This window comes from Tasmannia lanceolata, unplaced genomic scaffold (assembly GCF_043159265.1).
Source record: "Tasmannia lanceolata isolate RefF3 unplaced genomic scaffold, GAP_Taslan_0.1 ptg000079l, whole genome shotgun sequence".
In the NCBI taxonomy this organism is placed as follows: Eukaryota; Viridiplantae; Streptophyta; class Magnoliopsida; order Canellales; family Winteraceae; genus Tasmannia; species Tasmannia lanceolata.
Window position 1 is genome coordinate 633,323 of NW_027518756.1, and position 15,351 is coordinate 648,673.

The 15,351-nt window shown below is 36.4% G+C and overlaps 1 protein-coding gene across 1 annotated transcript; it reads right to left on the reverse strand.

The window, feature by feature from the left end:
- Positions 1-234: 234 nt before the first annotated feature.
- On the reverse strand, positions 235-4,152 carry LOC143865434 (methyl-CpG-binding domain-containing protein 5-like). Its single transcript, XM_077375813.1, has 4 exons — positions 4,066-4,152; positions 2,192-2,257; positions 503-631; positions 235-405 (listed from the first exon to the last, which is right to left on the reverse strand). Exons 1-4 carry the CDS (start codon positions 4,150-4,152, stop codon positions 235-237), a joined length of 453 nt encoding a protein of 150 aa, XP_077231928.1.
- Between the last annotated feature and the right edge of the window lie 11,199 nt (positions 4,153-15,351).

Consider the following 15,351-nt stretch of genomic DNA (forward strand, 5'->3'; position numbering starts at 1 on the left):
ATTACACGTTTTTGCCTTAGAGTGGATCCCACCAATGTAGGCCCCACACATTAATGTCAACAGAAGGAACATACAATGAAAACAAAATAACTTTATTTGAGTCGAGTTTAGGTACTTTATTTGCATCAAGTTTGGGTTCCCTGATTAAAATGTTTGCCAATTCAATGTGCTGTTGGCTATTCAAGAGGGACCAAAGACCCAACTAAAGATCAGTTTTTAGAACTGGCTGCATTTTTAATTTTGACCGCCCATACGGCGCTCAAAGACAGCATCCCATGCTTTCTTTGTAGACTTAGGAACCTGTTCTTCACCAATAAATGGTGTCCACGATCCAGGGCCATTTAAAACCCATCTGACCGTCTCGGGTCCGTTGTTATCATCGAACTCCGTAGCCTTTGAGCTTGACTGGAAAGGAGGATATGCATATAGGTAAGGCAAACAATAAAATACTAGTTTCCAATATATGTTCAACTGGTCAAGCAAAAAAAATTATAGAACTCACAGTGTAGCTATCGACGGATTCCTCGGCCATTGGTTTGGGCACGGGCCTTTGGGAAGTTCCTAATCCCAGATAATCAAACACCTCCTTCTTTGGTCTGAACCTTCTATCCGAGACAGGATCATAGTAGTACTACAGAAACCAAAAAATTTTCTCATGCTTATTAGCCACAACATATCAATTTCATGAAAAGAGTTTCAAGAAAAAGAGTGGAAAAATGACAGGAAGCCCACTTAATAAATATGAAATGCAACTTATAACAATGATAATACATAAAAAGCAAGGAAAAACATATATTATGCAATCTAACCATAAATATCAAAAACCTCCATTGATGGGAGCCTTTGATGCGAGATAGGATAGTAAAAATAATAAATTAGTCAATAAATTTCTCAAGCTTAACCTAAAATAGATGTAAACCAGATAGCATCATAACAAAATAGACGTAAACCAGATAGCAGTCCATACATTTCATTAACCAAAAATAGACGTAAATCAATATACCAAAATAGATGTAAACCATCATCATCATCATACCAACCAATATTCTTCACCTTACTGTCATCATCATCATACCAACCAATATCCAATTAAATTCCGTTTTCACAAACCCCAAAACGGATACACAGCACATTCCCGACCTTTATTGCACCAAATAGCCATTCAAACCAATTGATAGTTTCCAATTCTATCATGTATGGTATCATGTGAAGAACAACAGAAAAACCAAACAACATTTACATTTAGCTCAATATGTAAATCTAATACAAGTTATGGTAATAGCAGTTAGAGAAGTGGAATCCTGGGTATGGAGATCGATTTTTTGCAGGATCAATTACCGAAGAAAGCCTAAAAAATCAACCTAAGAAGAGGAATCCTGGTTCAGAGGGAAATTCAAAGGAAATGGTCTAATAACAATTGCAGCCAAGCTTGCCACCTCAGCATCGATTTACTTCATATTGGAAGAATGGAATGCAAGGTTCCATGGAGAACCTGGGAAGTAAAGATGTGTGTTCTGTAGACCTTATACAAACAGTCCAGATGAGAGTTCGTCATCTTAAACTAAGTGATATGAACTCTCAAAGGAACATTCAAATTGCAAGCCATTGGGGCTTCCCTTAGTTTCCCTATCACAAGGAACCAAAGAGCTGTATTTGGGAAAAACAAACAAAGAATTTGTCAAAGATAACTTCGACGCTTTACTGCAAAGAGATAGAGACAACATTGGCGACATCGAGGGCAACATCATTTGGATATTCTCTCTAAATGTTAGTAAAGAAGCTATCACAAACTTGGAGATAGAAGCAATTCACTTTGGTAGTAAAATGGCTGCAACAAAAAATATTTAGAACATCTGGATCGAGATGGATTCTCTAAATGCGGTAAATATCATCAAGATGCAAACAAAGTGTCCATGGAAGAAGCACATTACATTTGAAAAAATCCAAAAAAGAGCTAAACTCATTCAAAAGTTGGAAAATATCACACATTTGGAGAGAGGCAAATTCATCAGTGAATTATCCCTCCAAATTTGACTGGCCGTGTAAAGGGGATGACATCAATACATCCCTCATTCCTCCCTATATGAAATTGTAAACTAGAACTCATCTGGAATCCCTCTTCATAGATTGTAATTTTTTATCTGTTAATTAATGCACTGGTAGGGGTCATGCCAAACCCTAGCTTACCGACCAAAAAATTATCTGCCAAGAATGCCACAACATGACCGCTAACATTTACCTTTAGTTCAACATCTTTCTGTCGTAAATATAATGCAGTTTTCATAAAGGGTAAATGAATATCCCAATATTATCACCATCATCATACCAACCAATATTCCATTAAATTCACTTTTCACAAACCCGAAAACAGATACAGAGAAGATTCTCGATCTTTATCGTACCAAACAACCATTCAAACCAATCGATCGTTTCCATTTCTATCACTTACAAAATCCTACGAAGAACAACAGTGAAATCCAACAACATTTACATTTAGCTCAATATGTAAATCTCAGAGAAGTTATGGTAAACTGGAATCTAACTGACTTATTCCCTCTAATCCCTTCCTCGATCAAAAAGAATAAAATTACTACCCTCTCCGTCAGTTTTTTTCCATACCCTAAGATGACCTTGACAAGGGGTTTTATATGTTTCATCAGCGTGTGCGGCCAGGTCCAACTGACATGCTTCTAATGTACTGAATTAGTTGGTATTTATATTTAGCCAAAAAAGTTGAAGAAAGGTAAGGAGAGAGTATGGGAGCAGAAGACATGTGATAGGAGCGTCTCTCATCCAGGATCTATAAAAAAGCAACTTGGGTCTTGGGTTTGTTTCGGAACTGATTTGATGTAGTTGGAGGTTTATATCTGAAAATTTTAGATATCGAACCCTGTAAAGGCTTCAAAGTAAATTTGAAAAGAACTTGTAGGCACATGATTTTAAGGTTCTATTGCTTGATTTGGAACCACTCATTTCTTGAGCATAAGTTCCATAAAAACAATTATGGGTGGCTAAAGGTAATGAAAATTCATTTTCCCTAGTCGCTCTTGTTTGGCCCAGTTGTGCACCTAATTGAGATAAGATCCCTCTGAATTAAGGATGGAGAAGGAAATTTCCAAATCATTGATGGATCAATCCCTAATTAAGGTGGTTCAATGCTGATCTAGTGTTTGTGTTTTTAACTGTAACACTTCTTGATCGGTTTACATTGAGATATCACTACACAAATGTAACGAAGAATGTTTATTTCTACTTGGGAGATGGAATCATTTGCGATAATTAGCGGCGTACAAAAGAACACATGTTTGTGTTAAATGGTGTATAAACTACTTGCACTATTGAAACCACATTTGGTTGCATTTGTTTATCCAATGCAATAGTTAGCTCAATAAAGAATTGATCGTCTTTAATAAATAGAGAGTGTGAGAAAGTTGGATAAGGTTGGTTTGCTTTGAGGGATGCTTATGCTCAACGATCATGAATACTACTAGTGTTATTAGTGGTGTATGAGTTCGACTAGTATCATGTGTGAGAACCACTAATATGTCATGGCTCACCCAACGATAGGGTCCTGATGATCCACTTGGTGTCTTGTTTTTTTTTTAAATGAACACTTGGTGTCTTCTTATAATCACAAATGTAATTTGAGTGGTTCTTCGCAATATAATTGTTTTTTCCTAAAATCTAGATTGGATAGTGCAAATTGAACTCCATTGTGGATGAAAAGGTGTCATTTGGACCAAGCATTTTAGTAATTGTAAACTCATGTCTACAACATTGAACCCGAGTTCCATTTTCGGTTACCTGTCACGCATGAAGTATTTGTGTGTGTCGATTGTTGGCCGATGAAAGGAACACATACATAAAGTACTGAGCTTCATGAATCTGGACTATGCTCGATTGAAAGATGAAGCCGCTATGACCGAAGTAGAACGCTCGCTACAGTTGATTGCTGCTTACGGAAAGGAAGAGTGCTTGAATCGTATGGGTTATGATCATGAAAAGCCTTATCTATACTACTATCCGAAGTATCATTGGTGACTTGGAGAATGAGAAGGAACTCACAGTAAAATAGTTCGTGAAAGCATTTGAGCAGTAGTTTAGAAGATCATCCAAGGCACTTGTGAATACCTTTGTGATGAAGATAACCATGGGATACGACGGTCGTACTGGTGTGTGGGAGCACATTATGAAGATGAATTGTATGACCTCTCAATTGAAGTAAAGGGTTAAGTAATGGAAGAGGGGGGAAACTCCAAAGAGACGAAAAGAAGAAAAAATGAGCAGGCCTTTCAAAGTTACGAAAATACCCCTTATGAATAGACGTAAATGAGCCTGAATGTGAAGGGTATTTTCATACATTGGCGCCCTTCATTCCTTTGTGGCTATGTCTGGGTCACTATGTATCCAAAATAATTCCGGACCTTGAAATATAAAGTCAATGGGAACAATTCGATCCAATGTTAAGCCCAACTCCCAGTTATCAACATTTGAATCCCTTGGATCCATGGGACAGTTTGGGTCCATTGACACCACAAATGATCAATGGAAAGGCAAATTTATGATTCCATAACGGGCATATAGGGGCATGTATGTGAGATCAAGACCGCTGATCTTGTAGAACATCATGACGTGATCCACATGGTGTTGATACCTTCCAGAACGGGTATCCCATGCAAAATATAAAGGACGACAAAAATCAATGGTTTAGCTTTTCATGGTGCAACCCTAAACGGGGCTTTACCAAGATTTGATGGATCAAGGGCCTAGATCACTCAATCAAGGTGTTCTCAGTGACATTTGGCCGTCCAGCCAACATATCTAATCACGTAAACAAGGCAGAAGTAGGGCCCAATAATTGTCTTTTAAGAAATAAGCATTTCTATCTTTTTTTCTTGTGGGAGTAACACTGAATGTTTCATCCATCATTCAGTGATCTAGACCATTTATTTGGTGGGACCCACCATAAAATGCCAATGTTTGTAAAATCTACTAATCGGATCGTCCTCGTCATCTCATCCTAATAGTTTTACGAGAACCAACTTGTGATCATTGAGTATGCGTGAGATTTGTACCATTGTTGGATCAATGTAGATCAATGGATTTAGCCTAATTCCAGGTCGTTTGATTCTAATTAGGTAAGATACAATCACAATTAAGACATAAAATGCTAATCAAGAGGGAGTTATTCTACATCTAAACACGGAGAAAGAGAGAGAGAGAGAGAGAGAGAGAGAGAGAGAGAGAGAGAGAGTGCCTTTCCAGCCTATTGTGGCCCCGCCATTTATTCTTGTTATTGTTCGTCTAATCATTCGGATTGTAGGGTGTAGACTCCTAATCCATCTGGCTCGTTCCTTGTCTAATTGTTCTTTTACATGTTGGCTTCTCTGCTTAGAAGAGATTCTCGATGCACTTAGGTGTGGAAATCTAGAGCCCCACCTAATGGCCTTTGCATGGACGCTTGTGAGGATAAAGGTAAATACTTGTGACTGATTCCAAAGAAGGAAAGTGCACCTTGCCAACAGGTGTGTCCTATGGAAGGATAATAAGAAATTTTTAGAACACGCGCTGGTTCATTTCCCTTTCTCTTACCATGTATGGATGTGCATTATATAGAGTTTTGGAGTCTCTTTGTCGTTGAGGCCCATCAAATGGACGGTTTGGATGATCTATGGTGTGGCCTATAAAGTACTTTTAAATTGTAGCCTATCAAATGGACGGTTTGGATCATCCTATGGTGTAGCCCATACGTTACTTTTTGAAAAATAATGGACTATACTAGCGCACACCATATAAAATCTCATCACTCGTCAGAGAGATGTTGCCTTTATTAGGGGGAGGGAGATTTTCAAAGGATTTAATGTTGCCTTACAGTTATGGTTCGATGGAGAGATTTTAGGGATTTCTAGGGGTAATATATTAATATAATGAGGGACAATGACCAATGGATTATGGGTAAAAGAAAACATAAAAAGCTATTTCAGGGACAAAACTGTACTATGAAAATTTTGGGGGAATCTTGTAGATATGTTTCGATCGAAGGGGTTTCTAGTAGTTTTCCCCAAAAAAAAAACACTTAAAAAATACAAGAAAAAAATGGCATTAATGAGGCGGGGCGGGGCGAGGCGGGGCTAACTCCATCCCCTTCTCCTCCCCTTCCCCGCACCGGGGAATTTTTTAAATCCCCTTCCCCTTCCCTGCTCAAATCGGGGAATCCCCTCCCCAAGCGGGGCGGATCCCCGCTTTCCCGGGTGAAATTGCCAGCCCTGTATGTTCACGACTTATTTAGAGGAATATTATTATAAATTGAAGGGGGAAGTGATATTTACGCCCCTTTTGATCACCAAGGACACCCATCGCTAGTGTATCAATGACTATAGGGGGGCTACTTACTTGACGTCAAAAAGATCTAGTGGGTTTGATTGCCACGTACACTGGTGCTAGGTGTCTCTCGTGATCAAAACGGGGGTAAATATCAGTTCTCATTGAAGGCTTCTCTAGATAAAATTTGAATTACACCAATTCGAGCTACCTTTTTTTCAAGTGTAATCAAACAATGGAAAAGCAAGATTTGAATTTCACCAATTTGAACTACCTTTTTCACGTGTAATCAAACAATGGAAAAGCAAGATTTGAATTACACCAATTCGAGCTACCTTTTTTTTCACGTCTAATCAAACAATGGAAAAGCAAGAAATTCACGATAAAATTTTCTTTTCCAAACTTTTTAGAACAATTCTTGCAATCCAAACAAGGCCTAAAATTATTTCCCCCTAAAAAACCAATGGCAAAGGAAATAAGTCAAGTAACCTAAAAAAAACCAATGACTAGGAAAAGTAACATCATAGTATCCTATGGATAGACAGATAAGAGAGATTGAGAGATTGAGAGAATGATAGAGAATAAAGTTTGAAATCCAAGTAGTGACTTGGTTTGGCAACCTAGAGGGGGGGTGAATAGGATGTTTATAAAATCTTTACCTTTTAAAAACTTTTCTTAAAATTTCACCCAAGACTTATCCCTTGTTTAATTAAGTTTGAAAGAGTTGAAGTTAAACAATATTACAAATTAATATAAGTTCAAAACCCTTGTTGATTAGCAAACTTAATTAGGTAATTTTAATAGCCTAATTAGCAAGGTTAAGATTTTTATGTTGATTATCAATGCTAACTACTCACTCAATTCTAAGCACAAATAATCAAATAAGAGAGTGAGAGGGAGTGAGAGAAATACCAACCACACAAGTGACACAAAGATTTATAGTGGTTCGGCAAACGGCCTACTCCACTCTACTCAAGGTCGCACTTGAGGATTTCCACTATTGAGACCTCCACGACGCCCGGCTCCGAGGCTTTTACACTCCAAGGGAATTAGATAAGGATGCCCTTCCACCTTTACAATGACTCTCCTTCTCCGCCGAGTTCTAAGCGCTTTCTCCCAAGGGAATTAAAAACTACGGATGCCCTTGCCACCGATCGAATAAAGAAGAAGAAGAAGTATTAGCCTCTTACTAGGCTTGATTACAAGTTGTAGCTCCAAGGATGCTCTCAAAGATAAACAAGTTTAAACCTAACCAATCTCAAGTGGATTTTCCCAAAGTCAAGGCACAATGAAGGATTGGTGAGAGATTAACCCAAAAATGATTCACAAATGGATTTCTAGGGTTTATTAGAGTTGGACAATGTTCCTCATATATTTTGAACCCTTGAATGGGTATATATAGAGTCCCAACTCCATGTGACCGTTTGGGGGGTAAAACAGTCAAAACTGGGTCAAAAATTCAACTAGCCGTTGCACCCCAACGGCTATATTTTTTTGAAGAAAAACATTTCTCGGAGTTCCGAGAAATTTCTCGGAGTTCCGAGCAAACTCTCGGAGTTCCGAGAATTCAAACAGAGCTTTTAATTTTAGAATCTGGTGCATTTCTCGGAGCTCCGAGAATGTTCTCGGAGTTCCGAGCTCGGAGCTCCGAGAACAATTATCGGAGTTCCGAGACTGGATTTCCAGCAAACACTGTTTCATTTGAAAAAATCGTATCTCCCTCATTTCTCGTCGGATTTCGATGTTCTTATACTCTACGGATATGAGAAAAATGAGAGCTATCTGTTAAAACTATTTTCAAAAATATTTGAAAATGTTTTAAGTACGTTTTGATAGGATTTAGTTGCTGGTCCAGGTTGTTGCTTCGGAACTCTGTTTTGTTCATTCTTGTGTTGAATGCCATATGGGTCCCAACATGTTGGTACACCACCATGGCCATTCACTTATCCATTTAAGTCCTTAAAGGGTGTGTTAGTCTCTTTGAAAAACATAGTTTTAGGGGTTTTAAGATGTGCCTTGATAAGAGAAAACACAAGAGAGATAGGTGATACAATCTACCCTTTTTACCACTCTCTTGAATGAACTCTTGAGGTAGCCATTGCTTGATCTTTTCTTTGAGTGCATGGCTTGCTTTGGGATCTTCAAGGTTGAGCTTCTTTGCTTGACACCTTCAAAGGATGATGCCACCATTTGGTTCAAGCTCATTTGCAAGTTGTTGATCCACAAGCTTTGGCCTTCATTGATCTTCCTTTGCTTGTTCAATACTTTGAGATGGTTGTGTGGAACTTCTCCTTGGTTGATCCTCCAAGGTATGGTTTGTCCAAATATGCTCTAGCTCCTTTGTCCTTTGTTTGGTTCATCTTCAAGCTTAGGCCATCAATGGTGTGTGCTAGCATGGATTGACATGTGAATTCCCTGTGTATAGCACAACACTCAAGGCAAACAATTAATCCATAAACGACTAATCAATTTGCGTTTGTTAATCATCAAAACAAGATGATTGAATGAACCCATGGGGAACCCTTGGGCTTACAATCTCCCCCTTTTTGTTGATGACAAACCAAATTGATTAGACAGGTGGGAGGAACCTCTTATGAGGATTAGATAGACAATTTAATCATTACTACTCCCCCTCAACATATGCATGAGTTATATTTAACAAGTTATAATACAAGAATGCAAATGATAATGGATCTAATCAATTATACAAATTCTCCCTCTTCTGGCATTAGCAAAAAGGAAGGATTAAGCGTTTAAGCACAATTACATAAAGCATAAAAGATATTCAATGAGAATATGATGCTCCCCCTAACAACTTATCATGAGTTACCAATTAAAATCAAAGTATAATCCAAATTGAAATCCAAAGTATATTGGCATTCTAATTTTAGTACACATTCTTAGGATATATCTTAGTAAATATATAAATCCAATATAATTCTACCCTATGACCCGTAATATAATAATAGATTAGCAAGTTAAAGCTTATATTTGACTTATCATGAAAGAAAACAAGCAAGTTTAAAGTTTAGCATGATAAGCCCCCCCCCTTTTTTTTTAAAAAAAAAAAAATCTAATGATATGCAATTTTTAGCATAATTAGTGGGAAAATGCTTGAATGGATAGTGTAAGTATCTTACAATGATCCATATAAACATAAAGATAGCAACAATTAGCTCTCTCCCTTAGTATTTGTCATTGGCCTTAGATAAACGTAAGATTTAAGGCATGACATGACATAATAGGCCAAAGATATGACAATGGAATACTTGGCCACCAAAACTTATTCTTGGAATAGATGATATCATATTAGACCATCCAAGATAAGTCAAAAAGCCTAGAAGAATATGTCACTAAGACCTAGGCAATGGGCTTCTTGTCTTCAACTTCACTTGTAAAACACAAGACAAGCCCGATCATAATCCATATGGAGCAACAATGCTCCAAATGAGTGTACTTATCATATGCATAATGATATACACATTTAATATCATATGATAAGCCATTTAGGACAAAATCTTATTATACTAAGCTCCCCCTTTGAAAATGAGTCATGCAATGCATGAATCCGAAGGGATGTCCTTGCATAGACTCCAAAGGTTTTTGGATATATTTTCCAAAATATAACATGTTAGACTCAACCCTTGGGCTACAATGACACTTACTCTTCAAGTGTCGGTTTATCATGATAAAATGATAGACACAGTTTAGCTCATCATGATAAACATGCATAGCACAAAAGATTTTCAATCTTTGGCTCATGCTCCCCCTAAATGTGATATCATATTTTCAAATTCACGCTTTACTTCCTTAAGTATGTAACATACATAACTAGCTAGGGAGATCACATATAAATGTATACCTATTCATGTTTGAGATGTTGGCACAAGGCCAATTTGTTAGATATTTTAATTAAGATGAATGTACCATCTCCCTCTTAGAATCTAAGAAGGCTAAGGGCACCAATTGAGTGACTTTTAAGATTAATGGTGTAACATCTCATACGTGTAGATATTATCAAACAAGGGGTGATAACTATAGAATATATATATACCAATTTGAGTTCAATTCTATAGGACTAAGACATAGTGAGAATGGTCAATAAAATACCATGTCTTAGAGAAACATCCATGATTCATGAAGGTGAGAGTATACCTTATGAGAAAGATATGATCATCAAGATTTCCATGGATAATCTACCATGTTTGGACACAAAGGGCATGACACATAATGTGCATAGTCCAAACATTACCTCTACATCCACAACCACATGTAAAATGACAAGGCATTGGGCACAAGGTGCATAAGCCCTATTGAAAAACCAAAAAAGTGTGGGAGACACATGTTCCCATCACAATCTAATGTATACAACCACCATAGTGAATTTCAATTTTACTCAAGTGAGTAACTGCCCAAATATGATTCTAGATTCTTATGATATTTTCATATCAAGTCATACATTGAATCTAGATTCATGTTTCAACTTCCCTACATATTATAAATAGAGTTTAAAGAATAATATTTTGGCATATTCACAACTTTGACTCAAAAACTATTTGATTGCCAAATTTTTTTTATGTAAGTTCAAGTCTTTAAACCTATGGGTTTCTTCTCTTTTTGGTTTTGCTAGAGAGATGTGATAGATCGTACAACCTAGCTTCTAGCAACTACCGAAATAATGTTCAAATATGATGATATACTTGTGAGTACAATTTGAACATAAGGGCAAGAGATGTTGTTGTATATTCTATAAGGATCAATTTATAGTTTTCGCATTGAATGCTCTATTGTGGTTGTCATGTGGATGAATGACATATTCTAAGTGCAATAAGATTTAAGTCATAGTGTGTGCACTTAGCAAAAATACATATAGATACATACTAGTCAAACAATATAAGTATATTGTATCTATAGGTTGTTTCGTCACAAATGATGTGATCATGAAACACATATCAACTAGATATCAAAAATAAAATATCTAGGGAACCTTTTCCAATAGATATAACATTTTAGTGCAAGATATCAAAGCCTTGGAAAAACTAAGTTTCAAGCATAAAGACTTTGAATTATAACAAAATGATTTCTCATTAAAGCACAAACATGGATACATGTGAATCAAACAAGAATAGCATATGGTATCTAAAGAACATTTTAAAATGATCTAATATTTAAGCATATCCCCTAATCTACTAATCATATGATGTGATTTAAGTAGGAGATTTTGGAACCCAAACCATGTTGGTTCGAAGCAAGTTTGTTCTAGTTGATGTATCTTTTCTAACCCAAACAAACTTACTATTTGTTACAAATCTAAACATGCATTTAGATTTGTAATGTCCAAATCTACCACAAAAATCACAAGACATATATGAGTAGGTAGATGAACGGGATGGACATGATGATCTACAAGAATGGTCATGATGGCAATTATGTTTTACACTTTCTTGTAGTTTGTAATTTTCCAACTCAAGTTTCTCATTCTTGATTTTCAAATCATTGATTTCCATTTTGAAGTTATTTGTTTCAAGAGATGAGGAATTCTTGATTTTATCTTCTTCTTCTTTAAGGAGTTGATTTTCTTCTCTTAGTGATTTAATGGTTTTACTTAGTTCGATAAAATTATTTTCTAACATTTCATTTTCTTCACTAAGATGTGCATGGTCTATTTCTAGTGACCTAAACTACTTGTGAATACTAGCTAAATTATTTTTCAAGTTTGAATTCTTAGCTAGTTGATCCTCAAGTTTCTTATGTAATTCTTCGACATTTTCAACAAGTTCTTCAAATGTGAATTCGGCATTATCCAAGGGGCCTTCATTTGATAATCCCATTAAGCACATGTTTTGATTTTGAAGATTTTCAATGGAGTCTAAAACATTTTTAGCATTTTTACAAGAGGATACTTTTTCATAAATGTTAGGTGGTAATGCACAACATATTGCAATTATGGCTTTTGTATTTAGTAAAGATAATTTTTTATCATAATCATTTGATTTTTTAGATTTAACATTTAAAACAAAACTATTTTCAATTATCTTTATCATATCTTTATCTAGACCTTTTAAGTATGTCTTCATATGGATCAACCATGATTCATAATCCGAACCATCCAAAATAGGTAGTCTAGATCCCATCTTTTAAGTTGCCAAAAAACTAGATCGTTCAACTCTTAACCGGTTAGGGTCTTCATCAAGAGCCCAAGCTCTGATACCAATTGAAATCCAAGTAGTGACTTGGTTTGGCAACCTAGAGGGGGGGTGAATAGGATGTTTATAAAATCTTTACCTTTTAAAAACTTTTCTTACAATTTCACCCAAGACTTATCCCTTGTTTAATTAAGTTTGAAAGAGTTGAAGTTAAACAATATTACAAATTAATATAAGTTCAAAACCCTTGTTGATTAGCAAACTTAATTAGGTAATTTTAATAGCCTAATTAGCAAGGTTAAGATTTTTATGTTGATTATCAATGCTAACTACTCACTCAATTCTAAGCACAAATAATCAAATAAGAGAGTGAGAGGGAGTGAGAGAAATACCAACCACACAAGTGACACAAAGATTTATAGTGGTTCGGCAAACGGCCTACTCCACTCTACTCAAGGTCGCACTTGAGGATTTCCACTATTGAGACCTCCACGACGCCCGGCTCCGAGGCTTTTACACTCCAAGGGAATTAGATAAAGATGCCCTTCCACCTTTACAATGACTCTCCTTCTCCGCCGAGTTCTAAGAGCTTTCTCCCAAGGGAATTAAAAACTACGGATGCCCTTGCCACCGATCGAATAAAGAAGAAGAAGAAGTATTAGCCTCTTACTAGGCTTGATTACAAGTTGTAGCTCCAAGGATGCTCTCAAAGATAAACAAGTTTAAACCTAACCAATCTCAAGTGGATTTTCCCAAAGTCAAGGCACAATGAAGGATTGGTGAGAGATTAACCCAAAAATGATTCACAAATGGATTTCTAGGGTTTATTAGAGTTGGACAATGTTCCTCATATATTTTGGACCCTTGAATGGGTATATATAGAGTCCCAACTCCATGTGACCGTTTGGGGGGTAAAACAGTCAAAACTGGGTCAAAAATTCAACTAGCCGTTGCACCCCAACAGCTATATTTTTTTGAAGAAAAACATTTCTCGGAGTTCCGAGAAATTTCTCGGAGTTCCGAGCAAATTCTCGGAGTTCCGAGAATTCAAACAGAGCTTTTAATTTTAGAATCTGGTGCATTTCTCGGAGCTCCGAGAATGTTCTCGGAGTTCCGAGCTCGGAGCTCCGAGAACAATTATCGGAGTTCCGAGACTGGATTTCCAGCAAACACTGTTTCATTTGAAAAAATCGTATCTCCCTCATTTCTCGTCGGATTTCGATGTTCTTATACTCTACGGATATGAGAAAAATGAGAGCTATCTGTTAAAACTATTTTCAAAAATATTTGAAAATGTTTTAAGTACGTTTTGATAGGATTTAGTTGCTGGTCCAGGTTGTTGCTTCGGAACTCTGTTTTGTTCATTCTTGTGTTGAATGCCATATGGGTCCCAACATGTTGGTACACCACCATGGCCATTCACTTATCCATTTAAGTCCTTAAAGGGTGTGTTAGTCTCTTTGAAAAACATAGTTTTAGGGGTTTTAAGATGTGCCTTGATAAGAGAAAACACAAGAGAGATAGGTGATACAATCTACCCTTTTTACCACTCTCTTGAATGAACTCTTGAGGTAGCCATTGCTTGATCTTTTCTTTGAGTGCATGGCTTGCTTTGGGATCTTCAAGGTTGAGCTTCTTTGCTTGACACCTTCAAAGGATGATGCCACCATTTGGTTCAAGCTCATTTGCAAGTTGTTGATCCACAAGCTTTGGCCTTCATTGATCTTCCTTTGCTTGTTCAATGCTTTGAGATGGTTGTGTGGAACTTCTCCTTGGTTGATCCTCCAAGGTATGGTTTGTCCAAATATGCTCTAGCTCCTTTGTCCTTTGTTTGGTTCATCTTCAAGCTTAGGCCATCAATGGTGTGTGCTAGCATGGATTGACATGTGAATTCCCTGTGTATAGCACAACACTCAAGGCAAACAATTAATCCATAAACGACTAATCAATTTGCGTTTGTTAATCATCAAAACAAGATGATTGAATGAACCCATGGGGAACCCTTGGGCTTACAATCTCCCCCTTTTTGTTGATGACAAACCAAATTGATTAGACAGGTGGGAGGAACCTCTTATGAGGATTAGATAGACAATTTAATCATTACTACTCCCCCTCAACATATGCATGAGTTATATTTAACAAGTTATAATACAAGAATGCAAATGATAATGGATCTAATCAATTATACAAATTCTCCCTCTTTTGGCATTAGCAAAAAGGAAGGATTAAGCGTTTAAGCACAATTACATAAAGCATAAAAGATATTCAATGAGAATATGATGCTCCCCCTAACAACTTATCATGAGTTACCAATTAAATCAAAGTATAATCCAAATTGAAATCCAAAGTATATTGGCATTCTAATTTTAGTACACATTCTTAGGATATATCTTAGTAAATATATAAATCCAATATAATTCTACCCTATGACCCGTAATATAATAATAGATTAGCAAGTTAAAGCTTATATTTGACTTATCATGAAAGAAAACAAGCAAGTTTAAAGTTTAGCATGATAAGCCCCCCCCCCTTTTTTTTTTAAAAAAAAAAATCTAATGATATGCAATTTTTAGCATAATTAGTGGGAAAATGCTTGAATGGATAGTGTAAGTATCTTACAATGATCCATATAAACATAAAGATAGCAACAATTAGCTCTCTCCCTTAGTATTTGTCATTGGCCTTAGATAAACGTAAGATTTAAGGCATGACATGACATAATAGGCCAAAGATATGACAATGGAATACTTGGCCACCAAAACTTATTCTTGGAATAGATGATATCATATTAGACCATCCAAGATAAGTCAAAAAGCCTAGAAGAATATGTCACTAAGACCTAGGCAATGGGCTTCTTGTCTTCAACTTCACTTGTAAAACACAA